This window comes from Lacerta agilis, chromosome 2, assembly GCF_009819535.1.
Source record: "Lacerta agilis isolate rLacAgi1 chromosome 2, rLacAgi1.pri, whole genome shotgun sequence".
NCBI lineage: Eukaryota > Metazoa > Chordata > Lepidosauria > Squamata > Lacertidae > Lacerta > Lacerta agilis.
Window position 1 is genome coordinate 12120729 of NC_046313.1, and position 12957 is coordinate 12133685.

Consider the following 12957-nt stretch of genomic DNA (forward strand, 5'->3'; position numbering starts at 1 on the left):
ACATTCCTTGTTCTGGGGAAGAAACTGTTTTTTCCAGCTCTTGCATAATCTCCATTGTAACTTTTAAAGTTTCTAAACAATTTCACCCATTCCCCATCTTCTGTTGGAACATAATTATGTGGTTTGGTCTCAATCCTGTATTGTACAACCCTTTTAAATTTTACCTAATGAAAATAGAGGGCTGCCTTCAGATGGCTCGGGGGTCAGATAACTCCATGCCCTCCAACTTTTCTCCAGTGAAAATAGGGACATCTTACCATACGTTCCAACATTTCTCTGATGAAAATAGTGACGTCCTAAGGAAAAGCAGGACATTCTGGAATCAAATAAGAAACCAGGACAGCACCTGTAAATCCGAGAGTGTCCCTGGAAAATAGTGACATTTGGAGGGTCTGTGGTGGTTTCTAAACCAGATACAGTACCTCTATCAAGAATGAAGAAGGAATTGACAGTGATAGAAACCAACCATCTTTTGAAAACTTTGTGGCATGCGCTGATCTGGCTGTACACCATCTTTTGAATTGTCATGTACGCACATTGTGTCATATCATGAATGCTGTGTGAATCAACGCACAAGTTTGACAACACAAAACAACCACAGTGCAAAAAGTGTATAATTTCAGACATGCCAAAAAAAGATCAAGGCTAAAGGTGTATCATATTAGCATCACTTCTGCTTTATTTTTCCTTAAATACTAGGAGTGGTCATGATGTTTATGTAGAATCCAGTGCTTACATGAGTATCTTCCTGCGTTGGAAATATATATATATTTAATGCATTCATTAATTCATGATTCGTTCAACTAACTTGAAAAGTCAAGCCTTCGGAGCATCAAGTGCAAAACAGCTGGAAATTCTTCTCGAATAATTTCATAGCACCCTCTGCTATCGATTTTTTAAATGCATCAGTTGGTGATACTGTCACTTTAATACTTTATTTGCCTCCAATTGGTTGAAAGATTGGAACATTCCTGCATGTCGAAGGAAAGCCTCGCCACGCGATTGGCTGCGCTGGACGCAGTAGGATACTTCCTGGAATGTCTGCAACCCAACGTTCCTCCAGGTCTGTTTCACTGGAAAAGTGGTGGTCGTGATTCTCTTTTTATTCGAAATGTAATTAATAGACTCGGAATGGTTGGTAAGGAGATTGTGGAGTTTAATAATCTCTCCTGTACTTTGCGTACGGCAGGAAAAAATATAGGTGCATGTTGCAGGGCTGGTTGAATCCATGTTTCGGGGGGAGGCGGGAGGCGGTTGGGGAACTGCTCACCAGTGTATTTACTAACTTACAATCATATAATCATGGAATTGTAGAGTTGAAAGGGACCCCGAGGGTCATACAGTTTTTAGCTTACGGTATTTTCCTCCCGTTTGAATATTAAATCACGGTGCAGAAATTTGCTTTTAAGTATCAGCCGATTTTTGCTTTTAAGTATCAGCATGTGTTGATCAGATCGGTGGTTGAAGATCTGCAAAAAGCAAGGTGTCTTTTCCTTCCAGGCGTGTCTGAACTGTAACGCAAGCAAGGATGCTATACCCGTTTTCTTGATACCAGTCTTCTACGCATGCCAAAGAAGTCTTTCGTGTACGGTGCTCAAAACAGGTAATAAAGATCAGTGTGGACCCTTTAAACTGATACCAGGGCTGGTTTATAATTTGCATAAAAATAGAGTATTCACATCCATAGCAATAACAGCAGCTATAGTGCTTTAAGTGTTGCTGGAATTTGCACATGAGCAGACACAGAAATTGAAGAGAATAGTTTGTTGATGTTTTACTTGTTCATTGAATGGCACTCTTCAAATCATGTTATTCACTGTAAATCTGGGAGTGTGTAAAAGAGGGCGATCTTCTGCTTGTGTTCAAAGATTGTAATCAGTTGAAGGTCTTATAAAGTTAAGGGTGAAAGATATTGTGACATCAGGATGGGATTTTTAAAAAAAACTCAAAACAACATGTCCAGAAAGTATTGGGGTTTTTTGTGTGGGTTTTTTTTTTTGCGTTTCTGTCTGTCGAGATTTTTTAAAAATGTGACCAGGGCAATTGATCTGACGTTAATCTATTTCAAAAATCAAAATGCCATGAACACAAAATCCAAAAACTGAGACTGGAACTAAGCGAAATAGCATATTTTTCTCACATTTGGTGGATATTTTCATAACTGCCTTTCTGTTTATAAATTGGTCTGGTCTATTTTCTATATCATATGGATAACCTGTACCTCCCCCCACCCCCAAATGTTGCTGGTCTACAGCTCCCAGCATTTCTGATGACTGGCATTGATGGCTGGGGAGGAAACAACATCTGAAAGTCCACAGGTTGGCCACCTGTTCTTTCATATCAACTGACATATACCAGATTTCTTTAAAAAATCATTCTTGGCATTCTGTGCAAAATTGTTGATTTGTGGAAGTTTTCACACAGAATGACGGGGGGACAGAGTAATACAAAACATCTTGAAATTGATAAAATTTGGACAGTCTACGGTAATTCTGGAAGCTAGGAATAGCAGCTGCGTTTGTGTCTACATGGTGGAACTAATGATTTTTGGACACATTTGAAACATGGCTTTCTGTGTCCTTAGAGGAAGTCACAAAATAACAGTGCCTCTGCTCAAGGTTAATATAACAAGGTTTTATTATTATCTACTGCAGTCAGCACCTTTTTCATTTGTTCTGTTTGCTGGATATTAAGACATAATAATAATAATAATTAATAATAATAATAATTGTTTACTCAGATATTGGAAATCAAAAGCCATTCAACATGACAACAGAAACATTGGTGAAGGATATTAAACCAGGCTTGAAAAACCTCAATCTTATATTCATTGTTCTGGAAACAGGTGAGTGCTCTGCGGATGACAATGGCTAACATGCTTTAAAAACTTGATGCAGTATAGCTGAGAGGTCCATCTGCTTCCTTGTTTCACAGAATCATATTAAAAGACATAGAACCATCACATTACTGTATTTTACTCTATTATTTATGGGCCACACATGGACTTCTTTCTATCAGTAGCCAATGTACCATGAGAAAGGTGACATTGCATGATCACTGTTAGTATTTCTGAATAATATTCTTTGAAATGCAGAAGTAGACTGGATTCCTGTCAGGCTGAGTGCAGCTTATGGAAGAATCCAAGGATCTTTTACTCTTGCCTTTAAAAAAAAACACTTGTGCTTTTAGCACAGTGTTTTTATCTGGATTCAGAAAAGTGTGCTATTTTGAGTTTTGTGGGTTTCTTGGACTGTCAGCTTGTACCTATGCACCTGTTGCAAGTTAGAATATTGTCACCTCATTTGTATAGCGTAAACTGCAAATCCATATCACTTGCATTGTCAATAATACTCCTAGGTGCCCTTTCCTCTCCCCCTTTCTAGGAGTGTTTCATTTTCTTCTTCTTCTGGTGATAAAGAGCTGCACTCTGCAATTTTTTCCATGGGGTGGTATTGGCATGGAGCACTCGCTGCTTCCCAGCCTGTATTTCTGGCCTGAAAAAAGCAGAAACACCCTTTTAGCTGCCTTGAATTTTGGTAACTGTGAATTTTGTTAACCATTCCTACCACCAGGCCGGGTTACCAAGACTAAGGATGGCCATGAAGTGCGGACATGTAAAGTAGCCGACAAAACCGGCAGCATAAACATCTCTGTGTGGGACGATGTTGGCAACCTCATCCAACCAGGAGATATCATCCGACTCACCAAAGGGTATGGACCACCTTTCCAATAGGGGTGCGATAGGAGAAAGTGGGGAAAACTGGATGTTCCTTTCTCCAAGTGGACCTTTAGCCCCAGCCCCAGAAGTAACAGGTGGTTGGGCCCATTTTAGGCTTTTTCAGGTATGCGCTCAAGATCACATAGGATAATAATAATAATAATAATAATAATAATAATAATAATAATAATAATAATAATTTATAATTTATAATACAGGTGGAGGCAGCTCACCTGCTTAATCTTTCTGTCCACATTCTTAGCCCTTATCTTAGCCCTTATCTTCCCTGCACACATCTAATAATAATAATAATAATAATAATAATAATAATAATAATATATTTATACCCTGCCCATCTGGCTGGGTTTCACCAGCCACTCTGTGCGGCTCCCAACAGAATATTAAAAACTTCCCTAAACAGGGCTGCCTTCAGATGTCTTCTAAAAGTCAGATAGTTATTTATTTCCTTGACATCTGATGGGAGGGTGTTCCACAGGGCAGGCACTACTACTGAGAAGACCCTCTGCCTGGTTCCTTGTAACCTCACTTCTCACAATGAGGGAACCGCCAGAAAGCCCTTGGAGCTGGACCTCTGGGCTGAATGATGGGGGTGGAGACGCTCCTTCAGGTATTCTGGGCCGAGGCCGTTTAGGGCTTTAAATGTCAGCACCAACACTTTGAATTGTGCTCAGAAACATACTGGGAGCCAATGTAGGTCTTTCAGGACTGGTGTTAGATGGTCTCAGCGGCCACTCCCATCACCAGTCTAGCTGCCGCATTCTGGATTAATTATAGTTTGCGATTCACCTTCAAAGGTAGCTCCACATAGAACGCACTGCAGTAGTCTGGGCAGGAGATAACCAGTGCATGCACCACTCTGGTGAGACAGTCTTCAGGCAGGTAGGGTCTCAGCCAGCGTACCAGATGGAGCTGGTAGACAGCTGCCCTGGACACAGAATTGACCTGTACTTCCATGGACAGTTGTGAGTCCAAAATGACTCCCAGGCTGTGCTCCTGGTCCTTCAGGGGCACAGTTACCCCATTCAGGAGCATAGGAAGTCAGCTTGAACCAAGTCAGGCCCTTAGTCCATCTGTCTGAGTCCTGTCTGTACTGCATGGTAGTGGCTTTCCAGGGTTTCATGTGTTTAAAATAATTCAGAATGAATTGCAGTGCTGGCTCCAGGATCTTGGGTGGGGAGGGAACATTTTAATCTAGGAGAGGGAGGACGTGCAGAGAGTTATCCTCTTGCCCTGCCTGTGATCTTGGGTGTTCTGTGTGAAACGAGAATAACAGTACTGTTGGTGTGCCCCAACTTTGCCAGCCCCGATTAGTTAAACTGAGCGTTTCTTTATTATTATTATTTGTTTGATTCCCAGCAGCTGGAGGGAGACATTTTGAACTTCATCCAGAGGAAGTAAAGAGTGCTTAACAGTGCAACCCTATACATGTCTACTTAGAAGTAAGTTCCACTGAGTTCAGTGGAGCTTACTCCCAGGTAAGTGGGTATAGGATTGCAGCTTAAGACTTATTAGCTTTAATGAGACTTAAAAATGTGCAGATTATACCCAACAGTATCCAGAACTGCACAGGAACTCAATTGACTTACCGTAACTGAGAAGACAGGTGGGCTCCTGTATTTTATACTGAAATGTGGGGTAACAAATTTTATAAATAGAACAATATGCATCATACAACCGGAGAACAACTTTATGCATCTGTGCTTCAAGGCACTCCCAAATCAGGTACAGTCATACCTCAGGTTATGATAGCTGTGGGTTGCATTTTTTCGCGTTATGAACGCAGCAAAGCGCTCCGCGCGGTCTGCGCATACGCAGAAGCATTCTGTGCAGGTCACGCATGTGCAGAAGCGCGATATCACCACTTGGTTTGCGGAGTTTTTGGGGTGCGAACAGCACCCCGGAACGGATTGTGTCCGCAACCCGAGGTACCACTGTATTTTGTTTCGAGCTGGTGCATTTTCCACCTATAAGAGGAATGTTGTGCTGTTCCTAACCATGGGTCTCTCTCTCCTAGGTATGCATCTGTTTTCAAAGGCTGCCTGACCTTGTACACTGGACGTGGAGGAGACTTGCAGAAAGTTGGAGAGTAAGGCCTGTATTTGGCTTATGCCAATGTTGCTTTTTTGGAATTGCAGGTTTGGTATATGGTTGGTTCTTGCTGTTTTTTTTAAGTTCAGACACACAGCCATATTTCCACCAAAGGATAGTAATTGTTCCAGGGGCTATCACCATCATAAGTCAAGGAGGCAGCTTTCAAGATAGAAAAGACTGGTGACTACTTTGCATGCTGACTACACTATAATAAACAGTTCAGGCTACAGTTAGCAAATGTATTGAACATTGAGAGGCATTGCTTGCATAAGAATCTCTCCCTCCTGCCCTCCATAACTGTACTACATAACTGTACTACATTATTTTTTAATTAACTCTGTAGGATAAAAAGCCCTCTGTGCGTTTCAAAAAGCATCCACTAATTTGTAATCTAAGGCAAACGCCACATCCTTCCTACCTCCGTTACAAATGATTCCCATTCCCCCCCCCCAGGATGTTTCTCTGAAAAGACCCACTGTTCCTGAGCTTTTATGCTCGAGTAATTATATGAGTAATATTGGTTGGTGTTGGTGGTGGCTTATAATTGTAGCTGGGGTCTTCAGGTTGTTCCCCCCACCTGCTGCTGCCTTTAACGGAAACTTTCTTGAGTGAGCTTGCACAGCTACTGCTACCCATTTCTGAAATTGTTTTTCTTTTTCTTTTCAATAGTATGGACATTAGATTACTCATAGCCTTGGGGGAAAAAATATGCATGCTGTCAGGTTTTGATTTTGACAGCTTGAGATTTTATTTTACCTTCCCTCCTGCAGCCCCGGCTTCCCCGCTCTTATGAAAGTATATACTTCAATGTATATTGTCAAAGTTTGGGTTTGTTGATGTCTGGCATTAATCTAGGGCCAGGCCTAAATTATTACCACTAATTGGCATGTGGTTACCATCCATCACTGCCCATGTAGAGCTGCATGCATGTAGGGAGAGGAAGAATAATAATATTATAATAATAATTTATTATTTATACCCCGCCCATCTGGCTGGGCTCCCCCAGCCACTCTGGACAGACATTTGACAGCTGCGTTTTATCTGCTGCCTCTCCTGTTCCAGGTTTTGTATGGTTTACTCAGAAGTGCCAAATTTCAGTGAGCCAAACCCAGAATATGTCGCCCAGCAGTCACAAAACAAAAATGTGAGTATCAGGATTCTTAACTAATGTTGGGGGATGAAATGAATTTTGAAGGAGGGGCTTCCTGAACCAATCACAAAGGGTGTTTATGCCTCCCTTTACCGCAGGGAAATGCATCACTCCAAATTCTCGTGGCCACCTACACTCAGTGCAGCTCTCCTCTATAACCCAATGTTTATTTTTATACTGTATTGTGCTACGGGCAGCTGTTGCATTTCCTTGCCCTGAGAAAATGGAAGCTACGGTGGGTGTTAAGGATTATACGCCTTAATCTTTCAGGAAGCAAGCCCGTAAGGTCTCAGTCCGGAACCTGGGGGAATTTCTGTATCTTAAGAGCAGCGTGGAAAGCACAAATTTTACCCATCACAGTGAGGGCGTGAAGCTGCAAAGAGGAGGGTTTTTCCATTCGGTGTAACTCTTAATGGTACAGGGAGGTCTTCTCAGTTATGGATATGGCAATTCTTCTGGATTGCCTTACTGGATCTGACTCGAGAGTGAGTTATGATGACTGGGATACAATTGACTTCCTTAGCATGTAGATGCGCTTCCCCTCTCTCTCTAGGGTGCTTTCTAAGATCCACTTTGCCTAGATGAGTGTGGACACATTACAAGCCCTTTGGGGAGACGGTAACTGCTCTAGCCCTGCTTCCTCGTCCGCGAACCTCTGTTTTTCTGCACAATTGACTTATAAAAATTTTGCCTTTTCCTTCTATATATATTAATCTCAGGCCGTTTACACATGATATGTTTAAAGCACATGCACCAACCCTCAAGAATATTGTAGTTTAAGGGTGCTGTGAGAGGTAAACTACAGTTCCCAGGATTCCTTGGGGGAAGTCATGTGCTTTAAATATATGGTGTTTACACAGCTGTAGTTAGGTTTGATTTCAGCATACTTCTGTAAACCTTCCCCCCTCTCCTCTGCCCATGGCTGTTGTATCTGTGAAACTTCTGTATAAAAAAAAATCAGTAGACTTTTGCTTTTTTCGACAGACACAAAATGACAACGCAGCGCCCACAGCCTCCCAAACCACACCAGGGCCTTCCACGTCATCAGCAGGTAGGCAGCGAATGATCTTGCACTTTCTAGTACCATTGAGCAAAACTGATCCCTGCAGGTCATCACAAGTCATGCAAGTCAGGGTTTTGTGCTTCATGGTATTATTTAGCCTGGAAATGGCCAAATGGCCTGTCTTAAGGGTCAAATTGGACATGGCAATGGATTGTACCCAATGTGATATTACATGAATGTTCTGTCAGTGCAAAGATTTATGCTTCTGCAATGGAATGTTATCCCCTTCTCTCCACCTCCTCCCCATTGTGCCTCCTAAATCTGTCCTAGGAGTTCCTCGAACCCACTGGGGCAAATTTGACGAGGGTGCAGGGCGCACACACTGGAACGTGGCCAGGGTGGGGAGCCACATTGCATAGACGAAACCCTTGCACTGACAGGTTTCGGCAGTTGAATACTGCCCATTAATAAATCTTCATGTTTAATGTACAGTTTTGGTTTTTCAATATTCAAATAGTATCATTAGAGTGGGGGAAGTTGCTAATAATTGCTGGAATCACAGCAAGCTGTGCAGGGGCAGGGATTTAACCCTTTCCTATTGCATCCCTAAGGAAAATCTTTCCTTTGAAGCTAATACTCTTTTCTTTTTAAATTGGCAACTGGTAATATTAAATTAAAACCAAAACCAGGTATGTTATTTGTTTATTGAATCAAAACAAAATAAAAAATTAAAAAATTCTTTCCAGTAGCACCTTAGAGACCAATGAAATTTGTTCTTGGTATGAGCTTTCGTGTGCATGCACACTTCTTCAGATACTGAAGAATAAGTTACTTATTTATTGGATATTGAATCAGTTACTTGTTTATTGGATCAGTCCTATAGCTTCTAAAAACAGCATCTATCAGCAGAAACGTTCTGACCGTTTATTCTATCACAGTGTTGCAGAAAGGCTTCCCTTCTCTAAAATGAAATAAATACTTCGCTCTTTCTCTCCCTTCTGTAAACCTAGCAGTGAGAGCCGATCTATATAGCATTGTGTATTCCACACACTTGAATGCATCTAGCATTCAACTGAAAATGCCACATTTCCCATCTGCTAGCTACTTTAGTTCCTAAAACTACAAGTATAAGACTCTTTTTACTATATCCCAGCAGGAATACCAAATGGATTTGCTGGCTCCATCACTGTGAGTTCCAGTAAGATTTTTCTGTTCTCCTTTCCCTTCCCCTCCCCTTCTTTTAGTCACTGACAACCAGAATGGCAACGGGTTGATCACCACTGGATCTGGCAGCTCCACCCACACACCTAGTGCCCCCTCTCACCCCACCAGCGGCCGCATCACCCGGAGCCAGCCCAACCACCAGAGCGGAAGCTCATCGGGGTCGTCTTCTAACCCAGTCAGCAATGGCAAAGAGACACGGCGAAGCAGCAAGAGATAACAAGCACAGGATTTGGGGTTGCTTTTCTGTCCCTTCCCTCCACTGCCTGCTGTGTTAACCTTTCTTTGCCTCCTGCTGATCAGCTTTAAGGCAGAGCAGCTGACACCGAGAAGAGACGGGTGGCCAGGCTATGGATGCAGAGACTCTGAATTGTACGAAACCAATTTGTATTTTAGCCACTGAAATGTCCTTTTAAACATGCGATGCCAAGTCCCGGGTGAGGGTCTTCGGTGAGTTTATGCTGATAATCCCAGGTCAAACTTGTTCTTTTCAGAATTCCTGGATAATCTCACTCTTTGCAGGAAATTAACATGTCTGCCTGACCATCCTTTAACCTGATGGCGTTTCATTGCTCCCTTTTAACTTCCCAGATGACATGTTCCTGTGCTACAGGCGCATGCGTCCTTGATTTTAACTCCCTTCAAGGGCGGCTGGACTCCAATTCCCATCAGTCCCAGCCAGTATGGCCAATAGTTGGGATGATGGGAGTTGTCCATCAACATCCGAAAGTCCACAGGTTCCCCATCTCTGGTTTAAAACTATTTATTGTGGACCTGTGACAAAATCTATGAAGCTACTCTTGACCAAGTGGCTTTTTAAATTATTATTGTGGGCTAAATGACAGGTTGCGTTTCAATTTCCATAAGGCTCTTGGGTTTCATGGGATATTTTGTAAGGAGGAGGCATACCCAGACAAACAAACAGAATTTATGCCACTTTTTTCTGAGCCAAACTGAGTGACTATCCAGAACAGGCCAATGAAATGGCACTGTTGCTGTATCCCCCCAAACATATTCTTGATTGATATTGTAGCTTACAGCATCCCGTAGCTAGGTTTCTGTAGATGTAATGATGATGTTAGATTTAGATGTGTGGCTAAATTGAGAAGAAGCTTTTAAGCAAAAACAAACTAAAAAAAAACCGCCCAAATCTAAATTATGAAAAATGAGGATTCTGTTACATTTTAATTTCTGTTATTGTGCAGAAAACTTTAAATAGATATGTGTTTTTATTCCAGCGTATCTCAGTGTGGTTGGCATCAAAGGCTTTCAGTGTTGGGCATTTTTTCTGGGGCTTGTCAGGCTCACGAGCCAGAGCTGCTATCTTGGTTCTCATTTTGTGGAACGCCCAGCCAGGGTCAGAGATGTAAGGTGTGTTTGCCTCTAAACTGGCCCAGACCCTGTGTGAAGTAAGAAAGCTACTCAGACTACCCCCTGTGACCTCTTTTGGGGTTATCATTGCTGTGGTCCTAGTTCCTCTCTCCTAACATTTAAGGGACCTATTAGGTTCAAGGGCTCCCAGGAAGCTATTGATTGCCCTGGTTTCAGTTAGCTAAAAATTGTAAATGAAATACTAAAAGTTTTGAAAGGAAGATAAGATGGCATTTAAACACTAAAAAATCGTTTTGCCAAACTTAAAACAATTTCTCAAAAGCCAATAAAATGTTCAGAAGAAACATTTTCTCTCTCTTTTTTGAAGTGCTATTTTATCTAGCAGTTTGGGTCATTGTCTCCCTTTCTCTTTTTTCCTTCTGTTCTCTACTCTAGAGTAATTGCTTGAATTTCTCGACTTTTTTTTTTTAAAAGCTACGTCACTGTTGTCTACAATCTGATGTGACAGTTTGAATGTACTATTCATGAATGTTTGGGGAATAAATATTTTAATCCTCTTTACAATGTTAACGTCTCTGATCGGAGAAAACGGGTCATTCCATGGGACAATGGATGTGAGTGCAAAACTGGAAGTAACTTTTTTCTTGTTTGCTTACAAACGTAGGACTAAATGACATAATTGTGTAGACAACAGTACCTCAGTAAATCTAGTCAACTGACCTTTGCCAGCTTTGTTGAGATTGTGATTACACAAAGTAAGGTAATATGAATAACCCTTTTCTATACTCCCTGCCTACTACCCAGTTTGTGAGTAAGGCTGAAGTCCTAATCAGTTTCCTGAGAATAAGTACCATTGAACACAATGAAACCTGTTTCTTTTATATCTGATCTCTGGTTATATTTGAAGCATGGTCACACTTACAACATGGAAATCCTGGACTTTGTCATTGCAGTGACAGATGTGGACCTGAGAGGCCATCTAAGAACAGTCAGACCATTGGTGTATCTATCTTTGTATTGCCTAAGTACTCAAACTAAAGGTAAAGGTAAAGGGACCCCTGACCATTAGGTCCAGTCGTGTCCGACTCTGAGGTTGCGGTGCTCATCTTGCATTACTGGCTGAGGGAGCTGGCGTACAGCTTCCGGGTCATGTGGCCAGCATGACAAAGCCGCTTCTGGCGAACCAGAGCAGCGCACAGAAACGCCGTTTAACTTCCCGCCGGAGCGGTACCTATTTATCTACTTGCACTTTGATGTGCTTTCGAACTTCTAGGTGGGCAGGAGCTGGGACCAAGCAACAGGAGCTCACCCCGTCGCGGGGATTCGAACCGCCGATCTTCTGATCAGCAAGCCCTAGGCTCTGTGGTTTAACCCACAGTGCCACCCGCGTCTCAAGTACTCAAACTAGCCAGCAGCAATCCAACAACTATTTTTATTATTATTATACGCCCTCTCTTGGTGCCTTGTGGGGGGCAACTGCCCGCACCACCCTAAATCTGATGCTAAATTTCTTCTTTTAAAAAAATATATTTATTTGTTTTTTAAAGTATATTGTCCTTTGGGTGAAGATCCTTTTATTGCCTCATTCCCATCCTCTGGAGTAGAAAAAAAGGACATATGACCTTAGGAAACAAATGAGAAATCCAGGCCTTTGCGTAGCTGTGACTGGACAAGAGTAAAATCAGGAGTTAATCGGTTTGTCTTGTGTTGGGGGGGGGGGAGTGATCTGTATGTTTAATAGTTTCTTTAAAATTGCTCTTGAATGCGTATAAACTCTTTTTGTTTATCTCCGTTACTGATGGGTGTGGGTAGACCCTCCAAGTGTCCCTGTTTTCCAGGGGCAGTCCCCCAGATTTACAAAGGCTGTCCCCTTTTCTGATTTGATCCTGAGATGTCCCGCTTATCCCCAAATGCCCCTATTTTCACCTGAGAAATGTTGGAGGGTATGGTTGTTGTTGTTCAGTCGTTCAGTCGTGTCCGACTCTTCGTGACCCCATGGACCAGAGCACGCCAGGCACGCCTATCATTCACTGCCTCCCGCAGTTTGGCCAAACTCATGTTAGTAGCTTCGAGAGGGTATGGTAGGATGTCTCTATTTGCATCGGAGAAATGCTGGAGGGTATGGAGTTGTGTGACCCCTGAGCCAAGGAGATAAGTAACTATACAACCTTTGGGAATTACTGTTTAATTCTGTTTTTCTATTTGTTGGAAGTCTCCCAGAGTGGCTGGGGCAACACAGTCTGATGGGTGCGGTATAATAATAATAATAATAATAATAATAATAATAATAATAGAATAGGACATCTCTATTTTCATCGGGAAAATGTTGGAAGGTACGGGTTTGTGATGCTGAGCGTGCGCAATGAGTTCACGACAATCTTCCTCTAGCCAGTTGAAGGCAGACACGTTGGACTTTTAAAC

The 12957-nt window shown here is 42.2% G+C and overlaps 1 protein-coding gene across 2 annotated transcripts; it reads left to right on the forward strand.

Annotated features, from left to right (window-relative positions):
- The first annotated feature begins 959 nt into the window (after positions 1-959).
- NABP2 (nucleic acid binding protein 2) lies at positions 960-9847 on the forward strand. Of its 2 annotated transcripts, none has more exons than XM_033138611.1 (8): positions 960-1063; positions 1501-1603; positions 2741-2845; positions 3573-3711; positions 5754-5825; positions 6893-6974; positions 7965-8031; positions 9228-9847. In XM_033138611.1, the coding sequence occupies exons 3-8, from the start codon at positions 2767-2769 to the stop codon at positions 9422-9424; spliced, it is 636 nt and encodes a 211-aa protein (XP_032994502.1). In that variant the 5' UTR covers positions 960-1063; positions 1501-1603; positions 2741-2766; the 3' UTR covers positions 9425-9847. The 2 variants fall into 2 exon arrangements, with proteins under 2 accessions (XP_032994502.1, XP_032994500.1); XM_033138609.1 differs by having other exon boundaries at positions 994-1138.
- The last annotated feature ends 3110 nt before the right edge of the window (positions 9848-12957 follow it).